This window comes from Lepidochelys kempii, chromosome 17 (genome assembly GCF_965140285.1).
Source record: "Lepidochelys kempii isolate rLepKem1 chromosome 17, rLepKem1.hap1, whole genome shotgun sequence".
NCBI classification, from domain to species: domain Eukaryota; kingdom Metazoa; phylum Chordata; order Testudines; family Cheloniidae; genus Lepidochelys; species Lepidochelys kempii.
This window is the reverse complement of record NC_136396.1, coordinates 16550677-16575519: the sequence shown is the minus strand read 5'-3', so window position 1 is coordinate 16575519 and position 24843 is coordinate 16550677. Positions and strand designations below refer to the sequence as shown.

The 24843-nt window shown below is 47.1% G+C and overlaps 1 protein-coding gene across 2 annotated transcripts in view; it reads left to right on the top strand.

Annotated features, from left to right (window-relative positions):
* CLIP2 (CAP-Gly domain containing linker protein 2) overlaps positions 1–24843 on the top strand; it is a 122300-nt gene that overhangs the window by 35521 nt on the left and 61936 nt on the right. For both annotated transcript variants that reach the window (XM_073315254.2, XM_073315253.2), the window contains exon 3: positions 20632–21170. In XM_073315254.2, the coding sequence (XP_073171355.1) occupies positions 20632–21170 (539 nt within the window). The remainder of the gene's footprint in view (positions 1–20631; positions 21171–24843) is intronic.

Sequence of the window (24843 nt, the reverse complement as noted above, 5' to 3'; positions counted from 1 at the left end):
TGATGCAACATGCTATTTGGTGAAGCAGCTGAGACATAAAGCATTTTGGAGTGGGATACCTGCTGTCAATGTGGATAGCTTTGTCCCTGCTGAGGGTGTGTGAGCACATGTGCGGTTTTAAGGGATTAGGTATCTGTGGCAAATGGGCAATTTGGCGTTTTCTGCAAGTAGTCTCTGTTTATGCTCAACTCATTGCCTCTTGAATTGGACACTGAGCCATTTAAACCAGACATTGAGAACAAACTTGATGGCTCAGCAAATTTTCACCCCCAGCCCCCAATTTCTGTTATTAGATTAATTAAACCAAAACAGAACAACAAAACTGCATTCTAGACACTGGATCAGTGTGTGGGCAGCTTACTGTGTGTGTTCACTTAGGAAGACGTATAGACAAAGCTATTTGTACATTGGTACCTACTTGGAGAAATAAACATCTTACGGCCCAGTGAACTGAAACTGCATTTCAGTGCAGTTTGTCCCCAGCGTTGTACGGGAGTTTCTCTGGCAGTTAAGGGGTGTTGAGCTTTTCTTGTCCCATAATTCCACCGGGGTCCCAGAGATATCCCAGCAGGCCTTTTGAAATCTCTTTGTTTCAAGGAATTGGATTGGGCGCCAGGTTACAGCTAGTGTGGCTGTGTGGTGAAGCAGCATGTATGGTCTGGGGACCCTGCACTATTTATGCTGGTGCCATGCCAGGGGTTCAGTTAACACTGATGCAGCTCTGTGCTGCAGCAGCGTGTTGGTTATTTGAAAACAAATCTCTTTGACCGTTCTGATTAAGAGCCGAAAATGCTAATTCCCCCTTTTTAGTTACGTTTTGGTCATCCTACCTTCAATGGGCATATGTTTCCCGCACTGACATCAGTGGGAATAGAGAGTGTGGAGGGAGGGCATGAGGTAGCTCCCAGACCATACAGGCCACATGACTTGCCTGCACTCAGGTTAAAATGACCTTATTGCCAAGAACAGTAATTTTAAAGAATTCTATGTTACTTAATGGCCTGAAAAGCCCTAGGATCCATTTCTTGCATTTACATTCTAAAAGAACCATCCATTTCTCTCACTAGCTGCTGGAGTTTGCTGTTTTAAAGCCACTTTGGGAAGCCATTGAAGTCTAGTGATTACAAGGAGGGCCTGGGAGTCAGAATGTGGGGGTTCTGCTCCTGGCTCTTCCACTGACTGTCATTTGTGGGCCCAATACTAATGGGAGCTGGATCAGTCCTTTAACGTATATGGAAAGGCTCCCACTGGCTTCAGTAGAATCAGACCCTGTTACCGTTTGGGGGAGCTCAGCACCAGACAAGAGATCCTCAGCAGTTTTCAGGATTGGGCCCTGTGTGTGTGAGATCACTGCTCCGTGCTTCAGTTTCCCCCCGTAATGTCTCAAGCATGGCGTGAGGGTTCATTAATGGGTGTTTAAAGTTTTTTTTCCCTCCTCTGAATCTTGTGTAGTTGTTCCTCCTCCCATTTGCACATGCAGTGAAATGGCTGTCATCCATTGAGGCTGGGGAAGGAAGGGGCGAGCCAAAGAGGATGGCTCTGTGGTACAGCAAGGGACCTACTGCCGCAGTCCTTCGATTGCCAGGATGTTATGACATATTGTGTCAGCAATGGTGTGTTGTGTCGATGCGGAGGCCTGGAGGGGATTCATTTTAGATGCCTTTGGTCAGCCTGTGGTTCTCTGCATTTGTGTGAATGAGGCCGAGTGGTCCAGTCCAGCGTGCTAATCTACTGGGACTCAAGAGATCTGCGTTCTAGCCCTGGCTCTGCTGTTTGACTTCAAGCAAGTTACTTCTCCTCTCTGTGCCTCTGTTTCACTTCCCACCTTTGTCTGGCTTGTCTCTCTTTAGCTGGGAAGCTTCTGTTGGACAGGGCCTGTCTCTTATGTGTCTGTACAGTGCCTAGCACCTGATCTCAGTTGGGGCCTCTCAACCTTCTTGAATCATGTCCCACCTTAGCATTTTTTTCACTTAGAGCCTCCCCTTACAATAGCGAGAAACACCCCTTACCACTCAGACATGGTGTCACAACGCCATTCGTGCAAATTTGGCCCGGCCATGTCTTCATTGTGAATTAGAAGGCTTGCCAGGCTCCCTGGAAAGCTTGACTTCCCCTCACCCCCCCGAGTTGAGAACTGTTGCTCTAGCTGTTACTGTAACACTATTAATAGTCATTATAACAAACTTAACAATAAGCTCATTGTTATAAATCGTAATCACATACAAAAGAAAATGTAAAATGTTTGCTCCTCCACAGGATGTCAGAATCCCTCAAACCCCCACATGCGTGATAGGCACTAAGAACTCAGATCAGGCTTGTTAGGGGCAGCTGATGTGCACATACTCTTAGGCTTCAGGATCCAGGTAGGTTACACTAGTCAGCCATTAGCACAGCCTCTTCCGTGCTAGAATTCTGTTAGCTTGTTTGCAGAGCCACTGCTATACCAATGACTTGACGTCTCTCTTTAAAACTTAGGTGCAAAAAATGTCACACAGGCAAATAAATATCCAATCAGAGTATCCCAGTGTGGAATTTCTAAGTCCCCCTGAGGAGCACAAGTTTTAAAATAGCCTGTATTGGGGTCAGATTGGAGGGGGAAAGTGATGGTCCCCTGTCCAAGTTCTGCCCTTAATCCTAAACTCCTCCCATGACCCCCATCAACTGGTTATTTATACTAAAATGCTCAGTAACAGTGTAATATTTGACAGGATTGGCATTTAAATCGTATGTTGGCACTTGAACCTCATGATGACAATGGAGATGACTTGGGCAGATTATGCCTCTCAGCTGTTGTTCAAGGTTGCAACTGCATGCCCAGGCAGACAGGTTATTATCACAAAGGTAAGGGCTAGAAATTTAACAGCAGACTGGGTCATTATAACCTTGCCTGCCCTCAGTCTTATCTGTTGACCAACTGAATCTGCTCATTCCTATCTGGTAGAACTTGGAACAAGGCTAGACTTTTCTTCCCAGTCCTGATGTTGCCTCGCTCTGTCTCCCTCCTGCTGTGACTTGTTTCTGGCTGGAATGACCAAGCCCAGCAGGCCACGGTAGAGCGTGCAGCCACGGTTTTTTAGATCATTTCATTTTTCACATGGCTTACTCTTAACAAATATCCCTGACACAAAGCTGGCCCTTTCACGTCAGTCAGTGAGGCTTCAGCATGGGGGAGGGAGGGTGTGATAATTCAAGCTGTTCTTGTTGAACCAAAACAGCCGTGCTAACATCTGATCCATTCAAAACAGGAGCAGGAGGAGGAAACTTTTGTCAAAATGGAAAAGGACAAAAATTGATAGAGGAGAAAATAATTTTTTTTTTTTTTGCTTCCAAGGGGTAGAATGCTAAGGATGGAGAGTAAAACATAATTAAATGCTGGTGACCTATTAGTGTTGGATATTTTGCTGGTTCAATATCTTTGGGTAGATCAGTCCAGTGTGTGGGTGTCAAACACGTGTCCCACTTGTGTATGTCTGCACTGCAGTAAAAGACCCCGGGCATGGTCACGGATGGCCATGGGGCTCAGGTTGCAGGGCAATAAAATTGTAGTGCAAATGTTCAGGCTCGGGCTGGAGCCTGGGCTCAGAGACCCTAGGAGGGGGATGGGTCTTAGACTGTGGGCTCTATCCCGAGCCCAAATGGCTACACTATTTTTACAGTACACTATTTTTAGTCCTGGAGCCTGAGTCCGAGTCAATTGACCCTTGCTCTGAGACTTGGTGCACTGGGGTTTTTTATTGGAGTGTAGACCAGGGGTCTCAAACTCAAATGACCATGAGGGCCACATGAGGACGAGTACATTGGCCCGAGGGCCACACCACTGACCCCGCACCCCCCACTGCCCTGGTGCCGCCCCCACTCCACCCCTTCCATGAGGCCTCACCCCTGCCCCGCCTCTTCCAACCCCTTCCCTGAAGGGACAAAACAGGGCGGTATGGTCTAGTCACCCTGAATGCCCAGCGGGAGGGCTGTAGCCAAATGTCGTCATAGTCGTTTTTTATGTCTTGAATGCCATGTAGTGGGACTGCAGGGCGCTGTGTGTGTACACAAAGGGATGGTTTTGATTTGGATGTTGCTCTGTAACAATGTCCCAGCCAAGTTCTGAAGATCACCAGTTTTGGTATCAAATTTAAATGTAAACGCCACTTGGGGCTGAAAATGACCCAGTGAGCCCCTACCCTGGATACTGACCCAAATACCGCTGTGCGGGTTTCCAGGACACATGGCTTCTTGTGATATCTCATTCTTGGATGTGGCATTGGAGTCACCCCCCTTTTCTAGCTGCTATTTCTGAGCACACAGGGCTTCCCAGTGAAGTGATTTAATACACAAAAGTTCATGCTGGGGATTAGAGTGCAGTGACCCATCTGAAGTACACCTGGTGCTATTGAGCAGCATGTAACTCAACCCTGCCTTGTATCAAAGAGAGACAAAACTCAGACTTCCTCTATTTTCTTTGTATTACAGCAACGACTGTTCTGAACTGTGGAACGGAGGATTGTCTTGCATTTGGCAGCTGGCTGTTTTTTCAGGAACAGTAACTTGTTTGTCACAAACATGTGAAAGTGAATTCAGGAAAGATGAAGTTTTGTTTTTTAGAAGGTCTGCACATGCTGACTTTGTTTATATTTAAATGACACTGTAGGAAGAATCAGGAGGGCAATGGTATCGTATTAATGAAGCAGGACCGATTCTGAGCCCAGCCAATTCGATAATATAAATGTCTGTGGTTCCCTTTTTTCCTTATGGTTGCCTGGGTACCCCATCTGCCTGTTTGGATTTGGGGTGGACATTGATGCAGCTTCTAGGGCAGGTGGTGATTTTCAAGAAGCACTCAAACTAGAAACAGCGCCGTGACCTTCAGCATTCGTTGCATATCCCTATGTGTATCATAGGCCCTTTTTGAGGACAGGCTAATATTCTGTGCTCACATCAGAGTCCAGCATTTCGTGTATTTAATTTTAAAAGATCAGTACAATTTCCATTGTCATGGGGGGGAAGAAACCCTTCAATGGCAGTGAATGCTGAACCGTGGAACTTCATAGATTTGTGCCAAAACTCTTGTGTGTTTAAGTGGATTTCAAACCATCAGTTTCCCACAGCTGGTAAACAAGTTTGCAGTGACTGGGTGAAAAATCCACACATGATGCTACTGAATATTGCAGTACTTCGAGGGGTACACTGGAACGCAAAGGTATAATGAGATATTGATCACCACTGTTTGCAAGGGCCAGCTCCTTGCTGTGTTCTGTGATGTAGTTTGGGTTCTTGAGAGCTGGATTTAGCTATCAAACACGCATGTCCATTGACAATACAATTCAGATGTTGGGCTAGGCATCCAAAAAGACCGTGGGCTGGTCTTTGCAGTGTTAGCTTAAGGTATAATTTGAGTTAGCGCCTAACCTGACTCCCATCTAGACACACAATTTCTAGCTTGAGTTTCATGGTGCTTTAAACTCGAGTTAGCTGGTCTGGTGTGGGTTGAAGTCGGAGTGGGGCTGCCAGTCGAGGTAGTAATGCAGTGGGGATGCGGCTACAGCCATAGGTGCTGGAACTAGGGGTGCTGCTACTCTCCCTGGCTTGAAGTGGTTTCTATCATATGCAAGGTTTATAGTTTGGTTCAGTGGCTCTCAGTACCCCCACTATGCAGATTGTTCCAGCACCCCTGGTGACAGCTTGAGTTAGCACAACTCAGCTGTTAATCCAGTCCCTCTGATACTCCAATTGTTCCATGCAGCTCAAAGGTATGTCTAACCCTGAGCTGGAAAGTGTAATTTCCAGCTCAAGAAGACATACCCACACTGTCTTGATAGCTAATGCAGGTATGTCTCCTTGAGCTGGAAATTATATCTTCCAGCTCTAAGATAGACATACCACGAGTGGTGTTTTGCATGTGGCTTCTCTGAATAGAGCTAGGCTCTCTCGAGTGAAGTAACTCAAGCTAACTGTTGCAGTGAAGACAAGCCTTGTGTTTGACTTCTCTAAGACTCCTGTGTGTGGAGGCGTTCAACAGGGATGCCCAAAGGGGCGGATAGGAGTCATCCTGGAGTGAGGTGACACACTCCCTTTCGTTACCCCACTGGAGGGTGAAGGTAAAAGCTTGCTATGTAGTGCCTGAGTGCCCCTGGGAGGTAGGAAAGTATTGTCATCCCCAGTATATAGATGGGGAACTGCAGCACGGAGAGGTTCTGTTCCTAGCTCAAAGGAAGTCTGTGGCTGAGACAAGAACTCAATCTAGGTTGCCTGAATTCCCAAGCCAATGAGTTAACCTCTAGTCTAGGCCATCCCTTCTTCCCAGATTTTTAGGGCTCGTGTAATTTCCATTTATCATCAAGAGAAGATACGTTTGTGTGACTAATAAGGTCATGAACACTTAGTACATATGCTGGATTATACAGATTTGAGATGCAGCCCCTTAGGATGCCTTGTATGTCCAGTCAGTGTCAAAATTCTGGGTGTTGCCGAGCACGTAGCACATCTCAGGTGCTACCACAAACTAATAATAATACTGCAATAAGAATTCGATTGATAGACTGGGATCTGGAGTTCCAGTTATAGCCTGATTTTCTTATTCGAATTTGTCACTTTGCTTTTTGCTGATTTCAGTGAGAGCGGGAATGTTTGAGTTAGTTGCATTAAAGGAATCTCTGTTTAATTGCGTGTGTGTGTGTGAGAGAGAGAGAGAGAGAGAATAAACTGAATGATCTTTTGTGTAGATAAATATGCCACAGTGGTGCTGTTTGATACTCAAGTCTTTCAGTTAACTCTATCTGTTCAGGAATGACTGCAAAGTTATTTTCTGTTTGTGTCAGTTTTACACAAGAAAACTAAACTAAACTCGGGCCCAAACGAAAATCGCTGATCCAAACACTTATTGCAAATCCAGATCCAGTTCAAAAGTTTGCAGCATGGCTCCTTCTGTAATTCATATAAAACCCAGACAGCGTTCACTTGCTCTGTCTGCTGTTACTTGTTACTGAACACAAACATCTTCCATTAAGAAGCTCGTGAGACCTGTACTCTCAGTGCTCATATGCCTCAACTCTCTGGCTGGGAAATCATTTGTAAATGTCTCCTTGAAGGCCACTAGTCATCTCTCTTTTGTCAGATCAGTTTAATGAGGGTAGTTGTCTTCATTTCCTTAATACCAGCCATCCTAAACCCTGCTTGCAGTTTACGAAACTCTTGTGGCCTGGAAAATCCCTCAATGTGGACAACTCTGTGTGTGTGTGTACGCGTGTGCACGCACTGGATTTTTTGACTGAACTGATGCAGAAACGTGACCTTGTTTGTGTTATGGAACTTTCAGAGCTTTTAGGACTTTAGTGTCATGGCAGGTTCAAAAGCAACAAGCACATGGTAGAATTAATCTGTGGATCCTGAGAGTATGAAATGTATTTTGCACACACAACAGGTCTTTGGTAACTCGATGCATATTTGCTTTACTCGGTTAATGGTTTGGTTTAGTTAAATGGACTTCACAGGATCGTTATCTGACAATTACTGTAAGTGTATCCCCACCAGTTGTTGTTATCACTCAGATGTTTGTCATGTGGGATCCTGCAGCACTATGCCCCCAACTCATTCTTTAACACTGTCCATTATATTCAGAAGTGTTTTCACTGCGATAGCATGGGCTGGGTGTGACCCAGTTTGCAAAAATGGAAAAAAATCATGAATCTTACCCAAAATTGTAACTAACGGCTTGTCTACGTGGGGACATTGGCATAGTTATACTGGAATAAACCAGAGGTTCTCAAACTCCGTGAGCTCCATTCAGGTGGTCCATGGATAGTTCCCTCTAAGGCAGGGGCGAGCAAACTTTTTGGCCTGAAGGCCATATCGGGTTTCAGAAATTGTATGGAGGGCCGGTTAGGGGAGTCTGTGCCTCTCCAAACAGCCAGGCGTGGCCTGGCCCCCATCCCCTATCCAACCCCCGCTGCTTCTCGCCTCCTGATGGCCCCCTCAGGAATCCTGCCCCATCCAACCCCACTGTTCCCTGATGGCCCCTGTGGGACTCCTACCCCATCCACCCCCCTGCTCTCTGTCCCCTTACCGCCCCCGGACCTCCCACCCCTAACTGTACCCCACGGTCCCCATCCAACCCCCACCCCCCCAGACTGTCCCGCTGGGACCCCTGCCCCATCCAACCACCTCTTCTCCCTGACCGCCCCCAGAACCCCCACCCCTGACTGCCCCCTGCCACCCCATCCAACCCCTCCTCTCATTCCTGAATGCCCCCCCGGACCCCTGCCCATCCACCCCCCCCTGCTCCCTGACTGCTCTCGGAACCTCTGCCCCCATTCAACCCCCCTGTTCCCTGCCCTCTGACCACCCTGACCTCTATCCACACCCCTGGCCCCTGACCACCCCCCGAACTCCCCTGCCCTCTATCCAGCCCCCTCCCCCACTCCCTGCCCCCTTACCGCACTGCCTGGAGCACCAGTGGCTGGTGGCGCAGCTGCACCAGGACAGGCAACCATGCCGTGCAGCACAGCGCACCGGGTCAGGTCAGGCTCTGCAGCTGTGCAGCCCCAGGAGCTCCCAGCCCCACTGCCCAGAGCATGGCGCCCGGCGACACAGTGAGCTGAGGCGGTGGGGGTGAGCCTCTCCGGCCAGGAGCTCAGGGGCTGGGCACAATGGTCCTGCGGGCTGGATGTGGCCCGCGGGCCGTAGTTTGCCCACCTCTGCTCTAAGGTGCGCATCTGGGCGGCTGCACACGAGAGAATGAAGGGCCACCCGCCTAGTAATTGGAGCCACACAGGCGTGACTCCACTAATTAGGTGCCTGGACCCTGGTGAAGACGCACATGTAAGGTGAGGTGGTGGCCTTGGGGTGAAGAGGGGGTAGGTGGGAGGGGCAATGGGGTGAGAAGAGGGATTGGGGGAATTTGGGACGTGCAGGGCTGCGGTGGCCAGAGAAAGAGGCGACTTTACCCAGCTCCAGAGCTGTGGCCGCCGGGGAGAAACGGCCTTTCTTCCCAGCCTTGGCTCCATGGCTGCTGTGACGGGGCAGAGACCCCTCTCCTTCCCAGCCCCAGCTCGGGGGCTGCTGCGGTGGAGGAGAGCAGGCACATCCATCGCATTAGAAAGGTAAAACTACTGATATTAAAATATGAGTTGTGTGCTTTTATATGTAGAACAAAAAACCGTTTATTATTATTAAGGTTTTTTTTTATATAGCACTTTTATCCAAAGCGCTTTACAATAGTTAGCTAATGGTACAAAAAACATTTGGAAAGATCATTAAGTGGTCCGCAATTTTCAAGTGGCCCTTGGGGAAAAAAGTTTGAGAACCACTGGAATAAACTATGCCAGAATAACTTCCCATGTAGGCACAATTCTGGAATAAGTTATTTGATTCCTGAATAATTACTCCAAATACAGTCACTTTTATCCTGTAATTGAGTGTGCACGTGGGAGTTACTCTGGAATAGCACTAGTGGAAAATTATTCCACTATAGCTATGCTGGCCAATTTCTCCTTGTAAACAAATCCTTAATCCAAATTATTTGAGCATGAGCTTTCGTGAGCTACAGCTCACTGAAGTGAGCTGTAGCTCACGAAAGCTCATGCTCAAATAAATTGGTTAGTCTCTAAGGTGCCACAAGTCCTCCTTTTCTTTTTGCGAATACAGACTAACACGGCTGTTACTCTGAAACTTAATCCAAATATGTCTTGAGGTTTATAAAAATGGAATTAATTTAAATATGCTGGCCACAATTTTCCAAAGTGACCACTGGTGGGTTTTGGGGGTCTTTTTTTTTTTTTTTTTTAGGAGGATGCTTCAATTTTTAGCTGCTCCACTTGAGACACCCCAAAGGAGCGTAATTTTCAGAAAACATTGAGCATTCATCCTCTGAAAATCAGGCCCCTTTCAGGCATCTCAAAATCCCTCCTGACTCTTGAAAATCATGGGCCTCCCCTAAATGCATTTTAAATCTGAACTAAACTGCTGAACCTTTCCATGTGTTCATTAGGAAGGGGAAAGCACTTTATAAATGAGGTTTTTTGGTCGTCACAGCAAATAACCCTTATGTAAGAATCAACGAACATGACATCCTGCTGAGTAAATCCATTGTGGTGCTGTGAGTTAATAATCCCCAAATGAAAAAGGAGATCGTCCTATGCAGCATCTGCTTGCCACTCACCTTTCTACCTCCCCAGGCTGCCAAAGTCTCTGTATCTGCTTTTGTTCAACAAAATATGCCAAAAATGCAAGCTTCTTGGTATTTAAAAACATACAGGCCTGAAGCATAAGAAAAATCTGTGCTATTTCACTATCTATCCACAATCTCTCAATATCTCTTAATCTAATAAGGATGCTGATAAACCAGCCCGCCTAATGTTCTTTAACCATAAAGATTAAAGGTCTGAAATACTGTGCTAATCTTAGTTTAAAGTGATAGCAAGTACAGTAGGTGGTATTAATTCTTAGGTAATAATCTAATCAGTATTAACAGTGCTCAAAGAAATCTTAAACTAAATCCTTTCTATGGACTATGGCCACTCAAACCTTCATATTAGTAGCAGGGATAGAACTCAGAGCCTTCTGCTTCCACAGCATAGGCCCCAATCTCTTGAACTAAAGGAAAATCTCTGTCTGCTTTTAGCAATATAGGTACTATGATACATGCTTGAAGATTTCAGATTCTGTCCCATAGATGGCAATGGCACACATACCCACAGTTGCTGGTTTGTTACGTGCCTCCCTGGTCAGACAAACTTATCCCTATGTATCTGGGGTTCAGATCCCAAAGATACCACGTTACTGCTGGTAAAATATGTTTGTGTCCACTATTGCAGTGGTGTCTGATGTAGCTGGAAGCTGCAGAGTAGGCCCAAGGACCATCTAGCATGAAGAAAATGTACATGCTGAGTGTATCCTCATTGGAAGAGATGAAGAAAAACAGTGTGACATATAGCTTCCTGTACATCATGCTTTGTGGAGATCATGCCCACTTTATATTTAAAAGGGCCTGTTTCAACTTTTGTTTACTGACTTTGTTTGTAAATTACCCTGGAGTTATATACAAAGGTGGGTTTATTGTTATTTTTCTTTAGACTGTGATGCTGTTCAGCTTTGCACAGTGCAGAATGGGATGATTGTTATGGAATGAAAAATGGCAGCGATCCATGTCCAAACCATCCCCGTTGTTCATAAAAGATCAAAACTCCATCAGATAAACGCTTGTTCGGTTTCTGTGCAGTATGCATTGGAGAGAGAGAAACCATTTTATGAAACTGCTTCTGTCGAGAACATCCTCTGGTTGCCTGGCAAACAGTCCAAAGGAACAGGCTAATCAAAGCAAACCACATGGCGTGGCCAAAACTCATTCCATCCCTAGCAGCTCCCTCTTCTGCTAGTACCAAGAATGCCCATCTCGCCCATTGTGTAGTTGGTTTCCTATGAGTGAACTTGTGGGTGAGACCTTTCAAAAATGGAGGTCTTTGTTTGCTCTGTATAGCCATTGAAGATCCCATGGGACAGGCTGTGTAAAGATAGAAATCTGTTTGAGTAGGGAACTTGTAGCATTCAGCTTGTGAGCCAAAAGCCAGGGTCAGCACTTGATGAGAATTCTCATTCTTCCTCACTCTCTTTCCTTCACTCCTCCCTCATATCAGGCCACTTTGTCATCATTCCTCCCCGTCCAGAGTAACTGAAGCCCATTTTCCTGTTGCATCAAAGCTTTAGCCAGAACTTAGTGTATAAAGCACGGAAGCTATTCCAGGAGACAGAAGAGGAAGCTGATTTCGGAGGTGCCAGAGGCACAGCCCTTGTCTATGCCAGACACTGTCTATATTCCCCACAAGATGGGCAAGCACAGTCCCAGAGTTTTCAGCTCTGCACTTAGAGAACTTTCAGTCTTTCCCCCAAGTCAGATATAAATCTTCTTGATGGACTCTTCCTCCCAGGATGCACTTCCAGGCCGTTCAGCCATACCCTGCAAAGCACTTCTCCGTCTAGCACGTGAATGCTTGACCGGCTCTTGTGACTTGAGGCCCCCTTTCCTCCCACCTCATCCGGCACTTTGAAAGAGACATGCTAAATCTCCCTGCAGAAAACAGCTGCTCCATTGCTGTGTTCAAACTGAAATGAATTTGTTCAGGTTCTTTTTTGGTGGTTTGGTTTCATTTGGGGGGTGTTTTTTACCCTTTATTTTTTAGAAACTAAACCTCGCTACGTTTCTAAATGAAACGTTGTTTCAAAACAAAAAGTCAAAATGTTGTTAGTTTCAAAAAGGTCAAAACAAACCATTTTTGAAAAATTCCTCCCTGACACCTTTTTAGTGGCTGAAACTGGTCACCGAATTCAGCCCAAATTCACCAGTAGTTGTGGTTGACCCAAAGCTTCGGTTTTTGGCCAATAAACTGTTTCTCCAGAGATTTGTACCCAGCTCTCGTAGCACGGGTTTTGCTGTCGGAGTCGCTGCTCTACAGAGGACAAAGCTACATCTCTGTCTGTCCTGGCTCTGGCTCTTCGGAGTAGAGCAGCTGCAGGAATCTCACCGGGTAGAGAGGCTGCCTCTTCTCTAAATATCCAGGGACATATCTCGGCTGCTGCGGAGGGACACCCTCAACCCCCGCTTCTTAGATGGGCAACTCCACCTGCAGGTGACATGGGCTGTAGCTGACCATGACTTGCTGAATGCAGAGTTCACTGCCGTATCGTGGCTGCTGCCCCATTTCACCTCCAGACCAAAGGGATTCTACGGAGTAATTCTAACACAAGAAATGAAAGAGCTGACGCGCTATCAGACAAACCCCAGGGGTATTTGATTCTACGGCTAACGTTACTGTTCAGTACCCCACACCCTTAGTGAGGGGTGGGGGCCCTTCTAAGCATGAAAGCATCTATGTGTTGCCCATCACAAATGAGCAGTGCCAGTTTTTACATGGAATTGGACCAGAAACAGGGATTTGAAAGGAGTCCAGTGTATGACATCCCAGCTGACACCAGACCGTAGATCCCACGTCATCACTTAGGCACTAACCCAAGGAGAGAGGCAGGCGTGCAGAGAGCACTAATGGATGGGAATGTCGCTCAGGCTCTTGCCTAACGCTTGTGGCAGCTCAGACGTACATTATTCCTCTTCTAAACAGCAGACCCCTTGGCCAGCATCCGGGCTTTCCAGCTGACACATTCCTCCTTCGCTTGGTTTCAGCTGTAACTCATTAGTGTGAAGCTGGAGAAGCAGCAATCCGTCTCCCTGACAATGGGCTGAACAGTGAGAACCGCTGAGGATTGCAGGTGCTCAGCACCCCCAGGATTTAGCCCCATGTTTGTAGCCACGTGAGCTAAGGCTGTGATGGAAGATCATGAGCTCTCCTGCATAGGGGTGTGAACTGGAGGAGGAATGATTTTTGCTTCCCCCGCATATAGCGTTGGCTAATTGGCGAGGTTCTTTATAGCAACCCTGAGGCTATTCTATGTTGGCAACTGTTGGAAACAGGGCATTGGACTAGATGGACCCTAGTATAGCAAATCCTAGGCTCTGTTTTGCCATGCGGTGCACGTTGGCAGTTTCCTAGCAGCTGCCCTTCTGCAGGTGTGCAGTATGCTGAGATTTGGATGGAATAACCATGGTACTTTGCCCTCCCCCAGAGTCCCCTTCTACAGGAGGACATCCAATTGCTTTCCAAACTCGAATCAAGCCCCACCTGAGGTAGCTGTCATGACTCCTATTTTATAGTTAAGAACCCTGAGAAACACAAAGGTGATTTGGTCGAGGTCATGTGGCGTGAGGAGGAGAATAGGTCCTAGTTACGGTTCCTGGCCTCTGGATGCTAACCATGAGATGACTGTAAATAGTAGATTCCATGGCAATGGAATGATGTCACCACCACAACTTGCATAGTCCACTACAAGGAGCTTTCCGGGAAGGTGGGTGGGTAGCAGGTATGGGGAGAGGGGGGTCATGTACTGGGTTAAGTCTGAGACACGCTCGTCATTGGGGTAAGTTGATATTTTATTTGGTAAACACCTGTCCAATTTACCAGGGGGGAAACAAACAAAGCCTCTGGGATTTAAAATAGAGACTGGGAAAAAAGCCCTTATTGTGAAGCCTTTCAGTAAATGTAATATGTGCTTTCTCACTTCAGCTCCCTGGGGAGAAAGTGGTATCTATCTCTCTCTCTCTTTTTTTATCTAATGAGGCTCCATTTTATCAATTAGCTGGCTTTCTCTAGATCTCCATGGCAACACAGCACTGCTGTTGAATTTCTGTTCCTTCTGGCGACCAGTGTGCATGGCACATAGCTGGGGAATAATAGGATTAGCGCGGGGTTCTGTTGGGTACAGGAAACACATGGATAACGTTTATGGTGTACCGTTTTCCTGCTAAATTCTTGTTCTGTTTTCTCCCCCTGGGAACAAGCTCTCTCTTCCCCCTTGATTTAAATTTTATGACGACAATATCTGGGAAATATAAAATAGCAGCAGCTCTGATGTGCTGTGAGAAATCAAAGGGCGCTGAGTGAGTAGACATGTGGCTTCCATTCAGCATATGCTGCCACAGTCTGCCTAATGAGGGCTTCAGTCAAGGGTACCCCTGTTAGTATCCACAATGTGCATCTGTCCTGTACCTGCTGCTCCAACGTTGAGCGCTTTCAGAATGATCCCTTGCTCCTGTAACTACTTGGAAACTTCTTTCTTACCCTTCCTCCCGGCTGGAATGTCCAAAAGGCGGTCTTCTGCATGGAGCAGTCCTTGCAGTTTAGCAACATGTCTCTTGTTAGGGTTTTAACGGGAGCCAGACAGTTAGGCTAAGGATCTAGTGCATCAAACTAAAACCTTTTCACCTTTTCAATCCTTGCTGGAGTGGAACATGTTATCCCCTTGAAGTGCTGGCATCTGAAAACAGGGTTGGGGGTACGTGATGTACAGTCCATCACAGGACACGAATCTTGCCTAACATGCCAAGTATGTCAGGCAGCCTCAAAGCAATTAATTAGCAAGCAAGAATGGCCTAAACATTTAAGAGGACCCAAACCCCTCAAGAAAAACAGTTCTGGGGCCTGGTGGCTCAGAGCTGGCCATACAATCCACTTGCTTTCCAAACGATACAGGGCAAAAGACCCAGGCCACCTTTCTGTCTATGGGGAGGGAAATTAGTTAAAGCAGGTTTCCTGGGTTCTGTTCTTGGCTGTGCCTCGGACTCACACTGTGACCCTGGGTCTGTCACTTAACTTTGTAAGTGAACAGTAGTGCAGATGTTGCTCATTGTTTTCCCCCTGTGAGAGATCTGCCTTCCAAGTGAGCAGAAATGCTGTCATTTTTTCCTCCACTCCCCAGTTGTGCTTGGCAGCTTTGTCACGAGGCAAAGATTTCTCTCACGTCTCTACCTCTGACTCCCCTGCATTTTATCCCTTTGTTTCTCTCCTCGGTTGCTGGCATCCTGAGTCTGGTGTCCCACTGGCCTCAGTAAAATGTAGCTAGATGGCAGCAGACAGAGGGGAAGCTCAGCAACGAATGGGCTATTTTAAAGATGCTGCAGGTTACTGCAGGTGCCACACCCTGGGAGCTCCATGGGATCTTATCAGAAAGTAGGAGCAGGCAAACCATTAGATTTTGTGACTCCAGGCTTAGTGGCAAAGGGCATGGAGTTCCAACGGGGGGGTGATCAGTGTCTCAAACTCACCAGACAATCCTGTCACAACACCCTCCTAGTAGAGAGTAGGGTGGCCAGATAGCAAGAATGAAAAATCGGGATGGGGGTGGGAGGTAGAAGGCACCTATATAAGACAAAGCCCCAAATATCGGGACTGCCCCTATAATATCGGGACATCTAGTCACCCTAGTAGAGGGCAAGCTCAGAGCATGGGAACGATGTTGACTTTCCCTGTGCTCTGGCGACAGGCATCCAGAAGGCTGGCCTTTTGTACCCAGCCACTTCCCCATACTGCTGGCCCCTTCAGGTCATCTCCACACTGTGGATGGACTCCCAGACATCTCTGGAGTAGTGTCATAGAGAACAAGACTATCCAGAGTTACAGTGGTAAATAGTTTTTTTTTTTAAATGAAATTGGTAGAAACCTTCATGCTTCAAGGGAGTAAGCCAACCTGTAACTCTTGAGGGTCAGGAGGAAACATTCCATGAGGGCAGTTTATCCCGTAATTGCCTACTGCAGGCTTTTCTGCACCTGCCTCTAAAGCATCAGTGGCTTGGATACTGGATTAGAGGGACCACTTGTCTGGCTGTTCTGATGTTCCTAGAATCGTGCTGATAATTAAGGGTTGAGGCTGTCAAATTTGAAACTGGGTGCAGTGTTGTTGTAGCTGTGTTTGGTCCCAGGATGTTAGAGACATGAGGTGGGTGAGGTAATGTCTTTTATTGAGCCAACTTCTGTTGGTGAGAGAGACAAGCTTTCTTGAGCTTACACAGAGCTTTTCTTCGGGTCTCAAGAAGTGGTCTGTTTAAGCTCATCTCTCTCACCAACAGAAGTTGGTCTAATAAAAGATATTGCCTTATCCACCCTGTTTTTCTAAATTTGAAACAGCAAAGATTGGGTTTAGTTTGGCTATTGTGAGCCTATATGCCTCTCCTGGTTAATATTTTACAGAGCCCCAAAGTCTGCTCGCGGCTTTATGGAAATCTTAGAAAGACACAGTCCCTGCTATGAAGTTTGCATCTCAAATTGTAGGTGACAAACAGTCGGGGGAATAGGACGAGGAAGGGCTGTCTTTTCATCATGTGATCAGCATGGTCACTCACTTTATGCTTGTGCTGGTTCAGATAATTATTTTATATACAAATAGCGCAGATGATGTAATGCACTCCCTCGGTACAGGCATGGTGAAAAACGAGGAACTGTTTTATGGAACCATTCACCCAGTCCGAACAAATAATAATAGCCCTGCCTGTGAGATTGCTCTGCTAGCCCTGTCCAGGAGTCTGCTTCCTTTCAAACTCTCCTAATTATTTGCTGCATTTAGACTGTGGTAATTAGACTGTGGGACTGAAAGTTCTGTAGTTCTGCTGCCACAGGTTGATCAAGCAGGGATCTAAAACTGAGGCTGAATAAAGTCCTGCTAAGCTCTCCTCTCTCCTGGTGGACACAGCATCAGCTACAGGAAAGATTCCAATGATTGTTTCATCTTTCATAGACAAGTCAGTTGTTACGAATATATGCGGCCAGCAGGAGTTAGTGTGTGCTGGTGTATTGGCAGATGGAATTCCAGAATTTGTTTCCAACTCTGCCTTTGACTTGTGTGTGTGTGTGAACTTAGGCAAGTCTGTAGTCCATTTTGTGCCTCAGTTTCCCCATCTGTAAAAAGGGGGTTATAATAGCTACTTCACAGAGATGTTGTGAGGCTTAATGTAAACTTCATTTTGGTCCCTAGTTGACAAGCCCTGCAGAAGTGCAAAGCATGCAGTGCTGAAGCTTTATAGGGATGGACTTGGATATACACTGTAATAAAACTGCTTTGATCATCCATGAATCCAGACACTTCAGTAAAGCCAGTGTCTAAGGCCCATGATACAACAAAGAACTTAAGAATGTGATTAGGTGTTTTACTGAATCCAGGTCTGAAACAGGAATATAAATTGTGCTTTTTATTTCCACTTTATTAAACATCCCTGTCAAGATTATATAAATATAAATAGATAGATACATGTCGATTATTAAAACTGAAAGAATCTTTACAGTGTAATTTGTTGTTCCTGATTTATTGTATTCATTTACTTTCTTGCACTTGTGGGCCATTAAACTAGAATGGTTGGTTTTATTTTCTGTTTATAGTCAGTTTCACTTCAAGGTTCTCATGCACAAATCCAGTGCTGATAGTTTTGTTTTCCAGCTGGTAAATGTTTGAAGGTAATTAAACAAATAACATCCCCCCACCCCAACTTCCTCTTTGTATTTGAAATATGTAATAAAAAGCTTGAAAATCTTGTTTTGCCAAAAAATTTTAACAGAAAAGCTAGTTCTTGGAGGTAGCCTACTTGTCAGTATTCCTTTAATGTGACACCTATTACTAGAATGGGAGAGACATGGGCTTGAAAGTAATGTAAAGCACTTATAAAAACCTTTTAAAGAGAAAACATGTGAGGATGGGCAAATTTCAGAGCAGGGTTGAAAACCAGAATGAAAAACCGCCCAGGAGCAGAAGTGTATTCACAGCTTCAAGGAAATGGGCTGAGCTATCACGGGTCATTGTGCTAGACACTTACTGCATTCCTCTGTTGGTCCTATCAGGTTCTGCAGAATTGAAGGGCCTAGTCATCTAAAAACTTAACATGAAGAATAGGGTCCGATTGTATGATACCCCTTCTCCGGCTGGTCTATAGAGTTTATTATAGTGAGTTGTCTCAATGACTCTGATTGGATTATGCTCAGTAGCAAAATTTTGCAAGATTGGACCCTAATTTTTTTTTTTTATCCACATGTGGCCAGATGCAGTGCTCTCTTCCTGAGTCTGCAGACAGACTGACACAATAGCTCTCAGAGGCGCGTGAGCTTCATTTATTGCAAAGGCTGTCTGTTGGCTCAGAAGCCTGATGATCACATAAGTGTCAGTGCTCAGAACTATTTCCATGCTGGTTGTTTTAGCAGAAATGTTACGTTCTACAGGGAGTGCATTTAGCCCTAGCAGAATTCAACTAGAGCACCTTTGCTGGTTTTGTTTTTATTGCTCAGCTACGCCTCTGGCAAAGCCGGGGACATCTTGGTTTGGGGGCTTTTATGTTCTTTGGACTTTCCAGAAGTTGGCACCTGACCTGTCATGCCCATTACTTTTGAGAAAGCTGAAGGGAACAGTAGAGGCTGAGTGCTAGTGAGCGGGGAACCTGAGCAAGGTTTGCAGGTCGTTTCAGGTAAGCGCTCACAAGTCTGACTGCTTCCTGGAACAATCTGAACCTCTTCCATTAGTGAAGGTGGCACAGGGTGAAGATCAAAACCCTTGTGGGTTCTAATCCTGCAACTGACTTGCTGAGTGATACTGGGCAAGTCACAGCACAGTGGATTAAATTCAGCACTCCTGTTGACTTCAAAGGGAGCTTTACCATCTATGCTGTCAAGGCTGATTCCCCACTCTGGCACTTCGAGTGCAGAAGGTGGGGGCCCACAAGGATTCTAAAAATTAATACTGGCCACTCCAGGCTTGTATAAAGATCCCAAGGTTACAGTTTCTCTCTGACCTTGGATGGGTAGATGCTGCCACCACTAACATTCAAAAAACCCCTTTGAAACCAGAAAAGTGCACTTGGGAATTCCTTTCTGTGGGGTACTCTCAAGCCCTTTAAACCCTCACCCTCTGGGGAAGAGCTGAGAAAGAAAAACAAAGGAAATCAGCTCTTGCCACCAGCTAATTTAACAACATGCACAAACCTCTTAGGACACCAAAAATCCAATCCTGTTCTTAAAAAAGGTAAATTTCATTAAAAACAAAAAGAAAGAAATCTGGAACTTAGGCTTTTGATAGATTTAGAAAACCCACTTACAAAATTTAAACATCAAGAATAACCTTCTTGAGGTCCAGCGGAAAGGTTACAAGCAAAACAAAAAGCATTTGGAGTTAGCACAGAGGAGTCTACAAGCCAATTAGAAATAAACAGAAATAAACCTAATTGTGTCTTTCTAGACATTCCCTAATTTACTTACATATATGGGGTTTCAGATAAGCAATCTCTAGGTGTGATCTGATGGTTTTTCAACTTTTCTCGCTGCCTGGCACCATCTGCTGCTCTCCCGCTCCTCACCTGGTACAGAAGTGGTGCGGGAAGTCACCCTTCTACTTGCCTGAGTCCAGTAAAGGAAGTTCCTTATTCTGGATTTCATCTAGCTCTGGGGTGATGAGTTTCAGTCCCAGTGAAGTCTGTAGATTTACAGCTGTTAGTGCGAGAGGACTGAGTTAGGCTTTTTGACATCTTTGTTTTCTTATACTGAGACTAGTCCAGTTGGTCCTCTTACTTCTGAGTCTTGGCTACATCTCTTACAAGCTGGATGCAAAGAGCCACACAAAGGAAGCCATTTGCAGTGCACGACAACAGCAAGTTTTAGTGGTCCTACAAAAGTGAGCATGAGCTATGCTACACACCCTCAAGCGCCATCTACTAGCGCTTCACCTGTTAACTCTTTGCATATAGTGAGCATTGCCCTAACACCACCAGGGAAAACCGATTTCCCATTTTTCATAGGAGTGATTTCCTCCCTGAGGAGAGGTGGGAAATGAGCTACCTTGGGCCTTTGAGCACCTGCCAGGATTCCTTCTGCTGCCCTTTATTAATGTTCTTAGTGCTACTTCTGCAGAGCATCATACACGCAATAATTACCTACCCTAATATCCTTCCAATGCTGCTCTGAGGTTGGTAGTAAGTCCTTTTATTTCTGACTCTCCTCCTGTGAATGGGGAAACAGACACAGGTAAGTTCTTAATAATGCATACGACGAGGCAGATACTGGGCTGAAGTTGAATTGTTTATGAATAACTCCCCTCTTCAGCCGCAGAGGCGGGTCAGAGTTCCAGATGTGTAAGTAACCACTGTCGCTCCAGTCTTTGTCTGTGACCTGTATCTGTGTCTGTGTATAAATATGTAACCTGAATGATGGTACTGGATCTTCTAGTTTTAATAAACTTTCCTAGTAATCTGGCTTCACATCACACCAAGTCCTGTTTTCCTTCAATTTGCAGGCTCACCTTTGCACAAACAGGGTCCCACCTCCGCTGCCAGCACCGAGAAGTCAGGATCAAAGGTCACTGAGGTGGGCGATGACTTCCTGGGAGACTTCGTGGTGGGCGAACGGGTCTGGGTGAATGGAGTGAAGCCAGGCGTGATCCAGTATCTTGGGGAGACGCAGTTCGCCCCCGGCCAGTGGGCAGGGGTTGTTCTGGATGACCCGGTGGGTAAGAATGATGGATCCGTTGGTGGTGTACGTTACTTTGAGTGCCAGCTGCTGCAGGGGATTTTTACACGGCCCTCCAAGCTGACCCGCCAGCCCGTGGCGGAGGGCTCGGGCAGTGATGCCCATTCTGTGGAGTCCCTGACAACTCAGAACTTGTCGTTGCACTCGGGGACGGCTACGCCGCCTCTCTCCACTCGCGTCATCCCCCTGAGGGAGAGCGTCCTGAACAGCACCATGAAAACCGGAAACGAATCTGGATCTAACCTGTCAGACAGCGGGTCGGTGAAAAAAGGCGATAAAGACTTACGGCTTGGAGATCGTGTCCTGGTGAGTCTGTTATCTGTTCAGTGGTCCCACTAGAATGGACAGGTCATGCTGTGAAGTGCTTGCAATCCAACTAGAGACGAGGAACAGTAAGGACACTACAAATAGGTAGTGAGAAACGAGAAACAAGCATTACAAATATCAGACAATGAGATCACTGGATTATGCAGGTGTTATTTTATAGACATTACATTACTTTGTACTCCTGGTTTATTCCCACGTGCATGAACAGGGTGAGGGGCAGACAGGTCGAGGGAAGGTGGGGAGGTTTGGGAGAGAACAGGATGCTGGCAGGAGGTTGAGGGTGGGTGACAGGAAAGCTGAGTAGTAGGAAGGGGTGAGAGAAGGAATGGAGGTGAGGAACAGGAGAGCAAAAGAGGGCAGGGCTGTGAAATAGAGAGATGAAGAAGGTTTACTCTTTTCTAATCCAGGTTATATATTGATAGCTGGTCAGATTTGTGGTTATGCCAGCCTTTGCTGAATCTGCCCCCAAGGCTACCGGTTGTCTTGTCACATGTGGTCAAAGCTCTCGCACAGCATTTGCAGGGAAGCCGTCAGAGCAGACGTTGCTCCTTAGTGCCTCAGTTTCAGGGTGCTGAACTGGAGAGACCCGGTACCTCTTTTTCAAAGAGGCAAGGGACCCACAGCTCCTATTGACCTCTGCTCAATTTATGTTGGCTCAGCATGTCTGAAAATAAGGCACGATGCATTTCAGGCTGGGCCCCTGAAAGCAGTGGCCACTTTTGAAAAGGTTGGCCGTAATTTTTGGAGGGCCATTCTTGTTTGCTTTCCCCCTGCTCTACAGGTGGTTGTAACAGCTTCACCTGAGCACCTTTCTGCAGGGCATTAAACAGGGCCGGTGCAACCACTAGGCGAACTAGGCAGTCACCTAGGGCGCCAAGTGGTTGGGGGCGGCCAAAAGTGCGCTCTGGGGAGGCGGTGGAGCAGAGGTGAGCTGGGGCAGGGGGGCGCGGGGAGGGCCACCTGCAGCAAGTAACTGGGGTGAGGAGGGCGGCGCACAGGAGAACCGCTCCCCGCCCCAGCTCACCTCTGCTCCGCCTCCTCCTCTGAGCACCGCCCCGCTCTGCTTCTCTCCCTCCCAGGCTTGAGTGCCAAACAGCTGATTGGCGCCGCAAGCCTAGGAGGCGGGAGAAGCGGTGGCGTGCTCGGGGAGGAGGCGGAGTAGAGGTGAGCTGGGGTGGGGAGGGCTGCACGAGGCTCCCGGGCCGAGGGAGGGGGCGGCGGTGAGCTGCGGCGGGGGGGGCTTCAGGGCAAGGAGGGCGTGGGGAGCTGCCGCGGGGGGGGGGCTTCAGGGCAAGGAGGGCGTGGGGAGCTGCCGCGGGGGGGGGCTTCAGGGCAAGGAGGGCGTGGGGAGCTGCCGCGGGGGGGGGGGGGGGGCTTCAGGGCAAGGAGGGCGTGGGGAGCTGCCGCGGGGGGGGGGGGGCTTCAGGGCAAGGAGGGCGTGGGGAGCTGCCGCGGGGGGGGGGGGGGGCTTCAGGGCAAGGAGGGCGTGGGGAGCTGCCGCGGGGGGGGGGGGCTTCAGGGCAAGGAGGGCGTGGGGAGCTGCCGCGGGGGGGGGCCTCAGGGCAAGGAGGGCGTGGGGAGCTGCCGCGGGGGGGGGGGCCTCAGGGCAAGGAGGGCGTGGGGAGCTGCCGCGGGGCTGGGGGGCGGGCGCAAGGTGGAAGTTTTGCCTAGGGCGCGAAACATCCTTGCACTGGCTCTGGTGTTAAACAGCATGACCTAGCATCTGTTCCGTGAGGTTTGTCCTTCCTCCGCTTCTTAGTGGGAGAATTGTGTGTTGATGTGGCAGATTTACATTTTGGGGGTGTTGTTGTAAGAGTACCGCTGCTCTCTGTTTCTGTCTGAGCAGGCAGGTCGCAGAAGGCCTTGCTCTTGGAGCAAAGGCTGGTGAGGTTTATGACCCGCTTTGGTTCCTGTGGGAATTCGTTCCAAAGTCTGGGACCAACCCCGAAGGCAGGGCTGACTCCTCCGCACACCACCATTACTTCAATGGTGGAAAGTTGCCTTTTGCCGGAGCAGCGGAGTTGCTGACCGCAGTCCTCATTCTGGAGCTTTAGGCAGTTTTTTTAGGTACCCTGGTATTGAGTGCCTTGAAGACAAAGCGTCGAGATCCTGAACTTACAGGACTAGACTCCTTGAACAAGACACAGCTTTAATCACCCTTGCTGAAACTTGAACATAACATAAGAACGTAAGAATGGCCCTACTGGTGCACCACGGGTCCATCTAGCCCAGTATCCTGTCTTCCGACACTGGCCAATGCCAGGTGCCCCAGAGGGAATTAACAGAACAGGTAATCATCAAGTGATCCATCCCCTGTTGCTCATGCCCAGCGTCTGGCAAACTTGACTAGCCCAATGGTATGTTCCAACAGTAGCATAATAAATTGGCAGGATCGCTGGTCACCAGCTACTCCCCGTAGGCAGGCCAAATGGATTCTCCAGCTGTTTATTTTTGTTCTGTGTGTCTACAATTGAAAATCCAACGTCTTTAAATCTAAAAAATTTAGACAGTTGGGCTGTCAAGGTTCCTTCCCCACTCTGAACTCTAGGGTACAGATGTGGGGACCTGCATGAAAGACCCCCTAAGCTTATTCTTACCAGCTTAGGTTAAAAGCTGCCATCACCAAAGTGTTACACAAAGAATAGGGGAAGTGCCCACTTGGAAACGTCTCCCCCCCAAAATATCCTCCCAAGCCCTAAACCCCTTTTCCTGGGGAAGGCTTGATAAAAATCCTCACCAATTTGCATAGGTGAACACAGACCCAAACTCTTGGATCTTAAGAACAATGAAAAAGCAATCAGGTTCTTAAAAGAAGAATTTTAATTAAAGAAAAAGTAAAAGAATCACCTCTGTAAAATCAGGATGGTAAATACCTTACAGGGTAATCAGATTCAAAACACAGAGAATCCCTCTAGGTAAAACCTTAAGTTACAAAAAGACACAAAAACAGAAATATACATTCCATTCAGCACAACTTATTTTATCAACCATTTAAACAAAACAGAATCTAACGCATATCTAACTAGATTGCTTATTAGCCCTTTACAGGAGTTCTGACCTGCATTCCTGCTCTGGTCCCGGCAAAAGCAACACACAGACAGAGAGAACCTTTGTTTCTCCCCGCACCCCCCAGCTTTGAAAGTATCTTGTCTCCTCATTGGTCATTTTGGTCAGATGCCAGCGAGGTTATCTTAGCTTCTAAACCCTTTACAGGTGAAAGGGTTTTCCCTCTGCCCAGGAGGGATTTAAAGGTGTTTACCCTACCTTTATATTTATGACATGGGCTAAAAGTGATAGTTTGTTGTTCTAGGCTAAACCAGTTGCATCATGGTAATGAGCACTGTGCTTTAATAGATGCCTAAAGGGGGAAGAGTAAAATGAAGTATTGCTAAGTAAATCACAATTCAAGTGAGTTTGAATGCTATGGTTCATTTTAACTTTGGAGACAGGTCTTATTTGTTTCCTTGGGTGGTGGGGAGGGGAAACCATGATACCAAACATTTACCATGATACCAACGTTTACCATGATACCAAACATTCGGAAGAATTAGGCAAGGGAGCACAAAATCTTTTGTGACTGTATCCCCTTGCAACGGTACTAGAATAAAAAGTTAAAGGTAATTTTAACAGACAAAGATGACAGGTTCCAAAG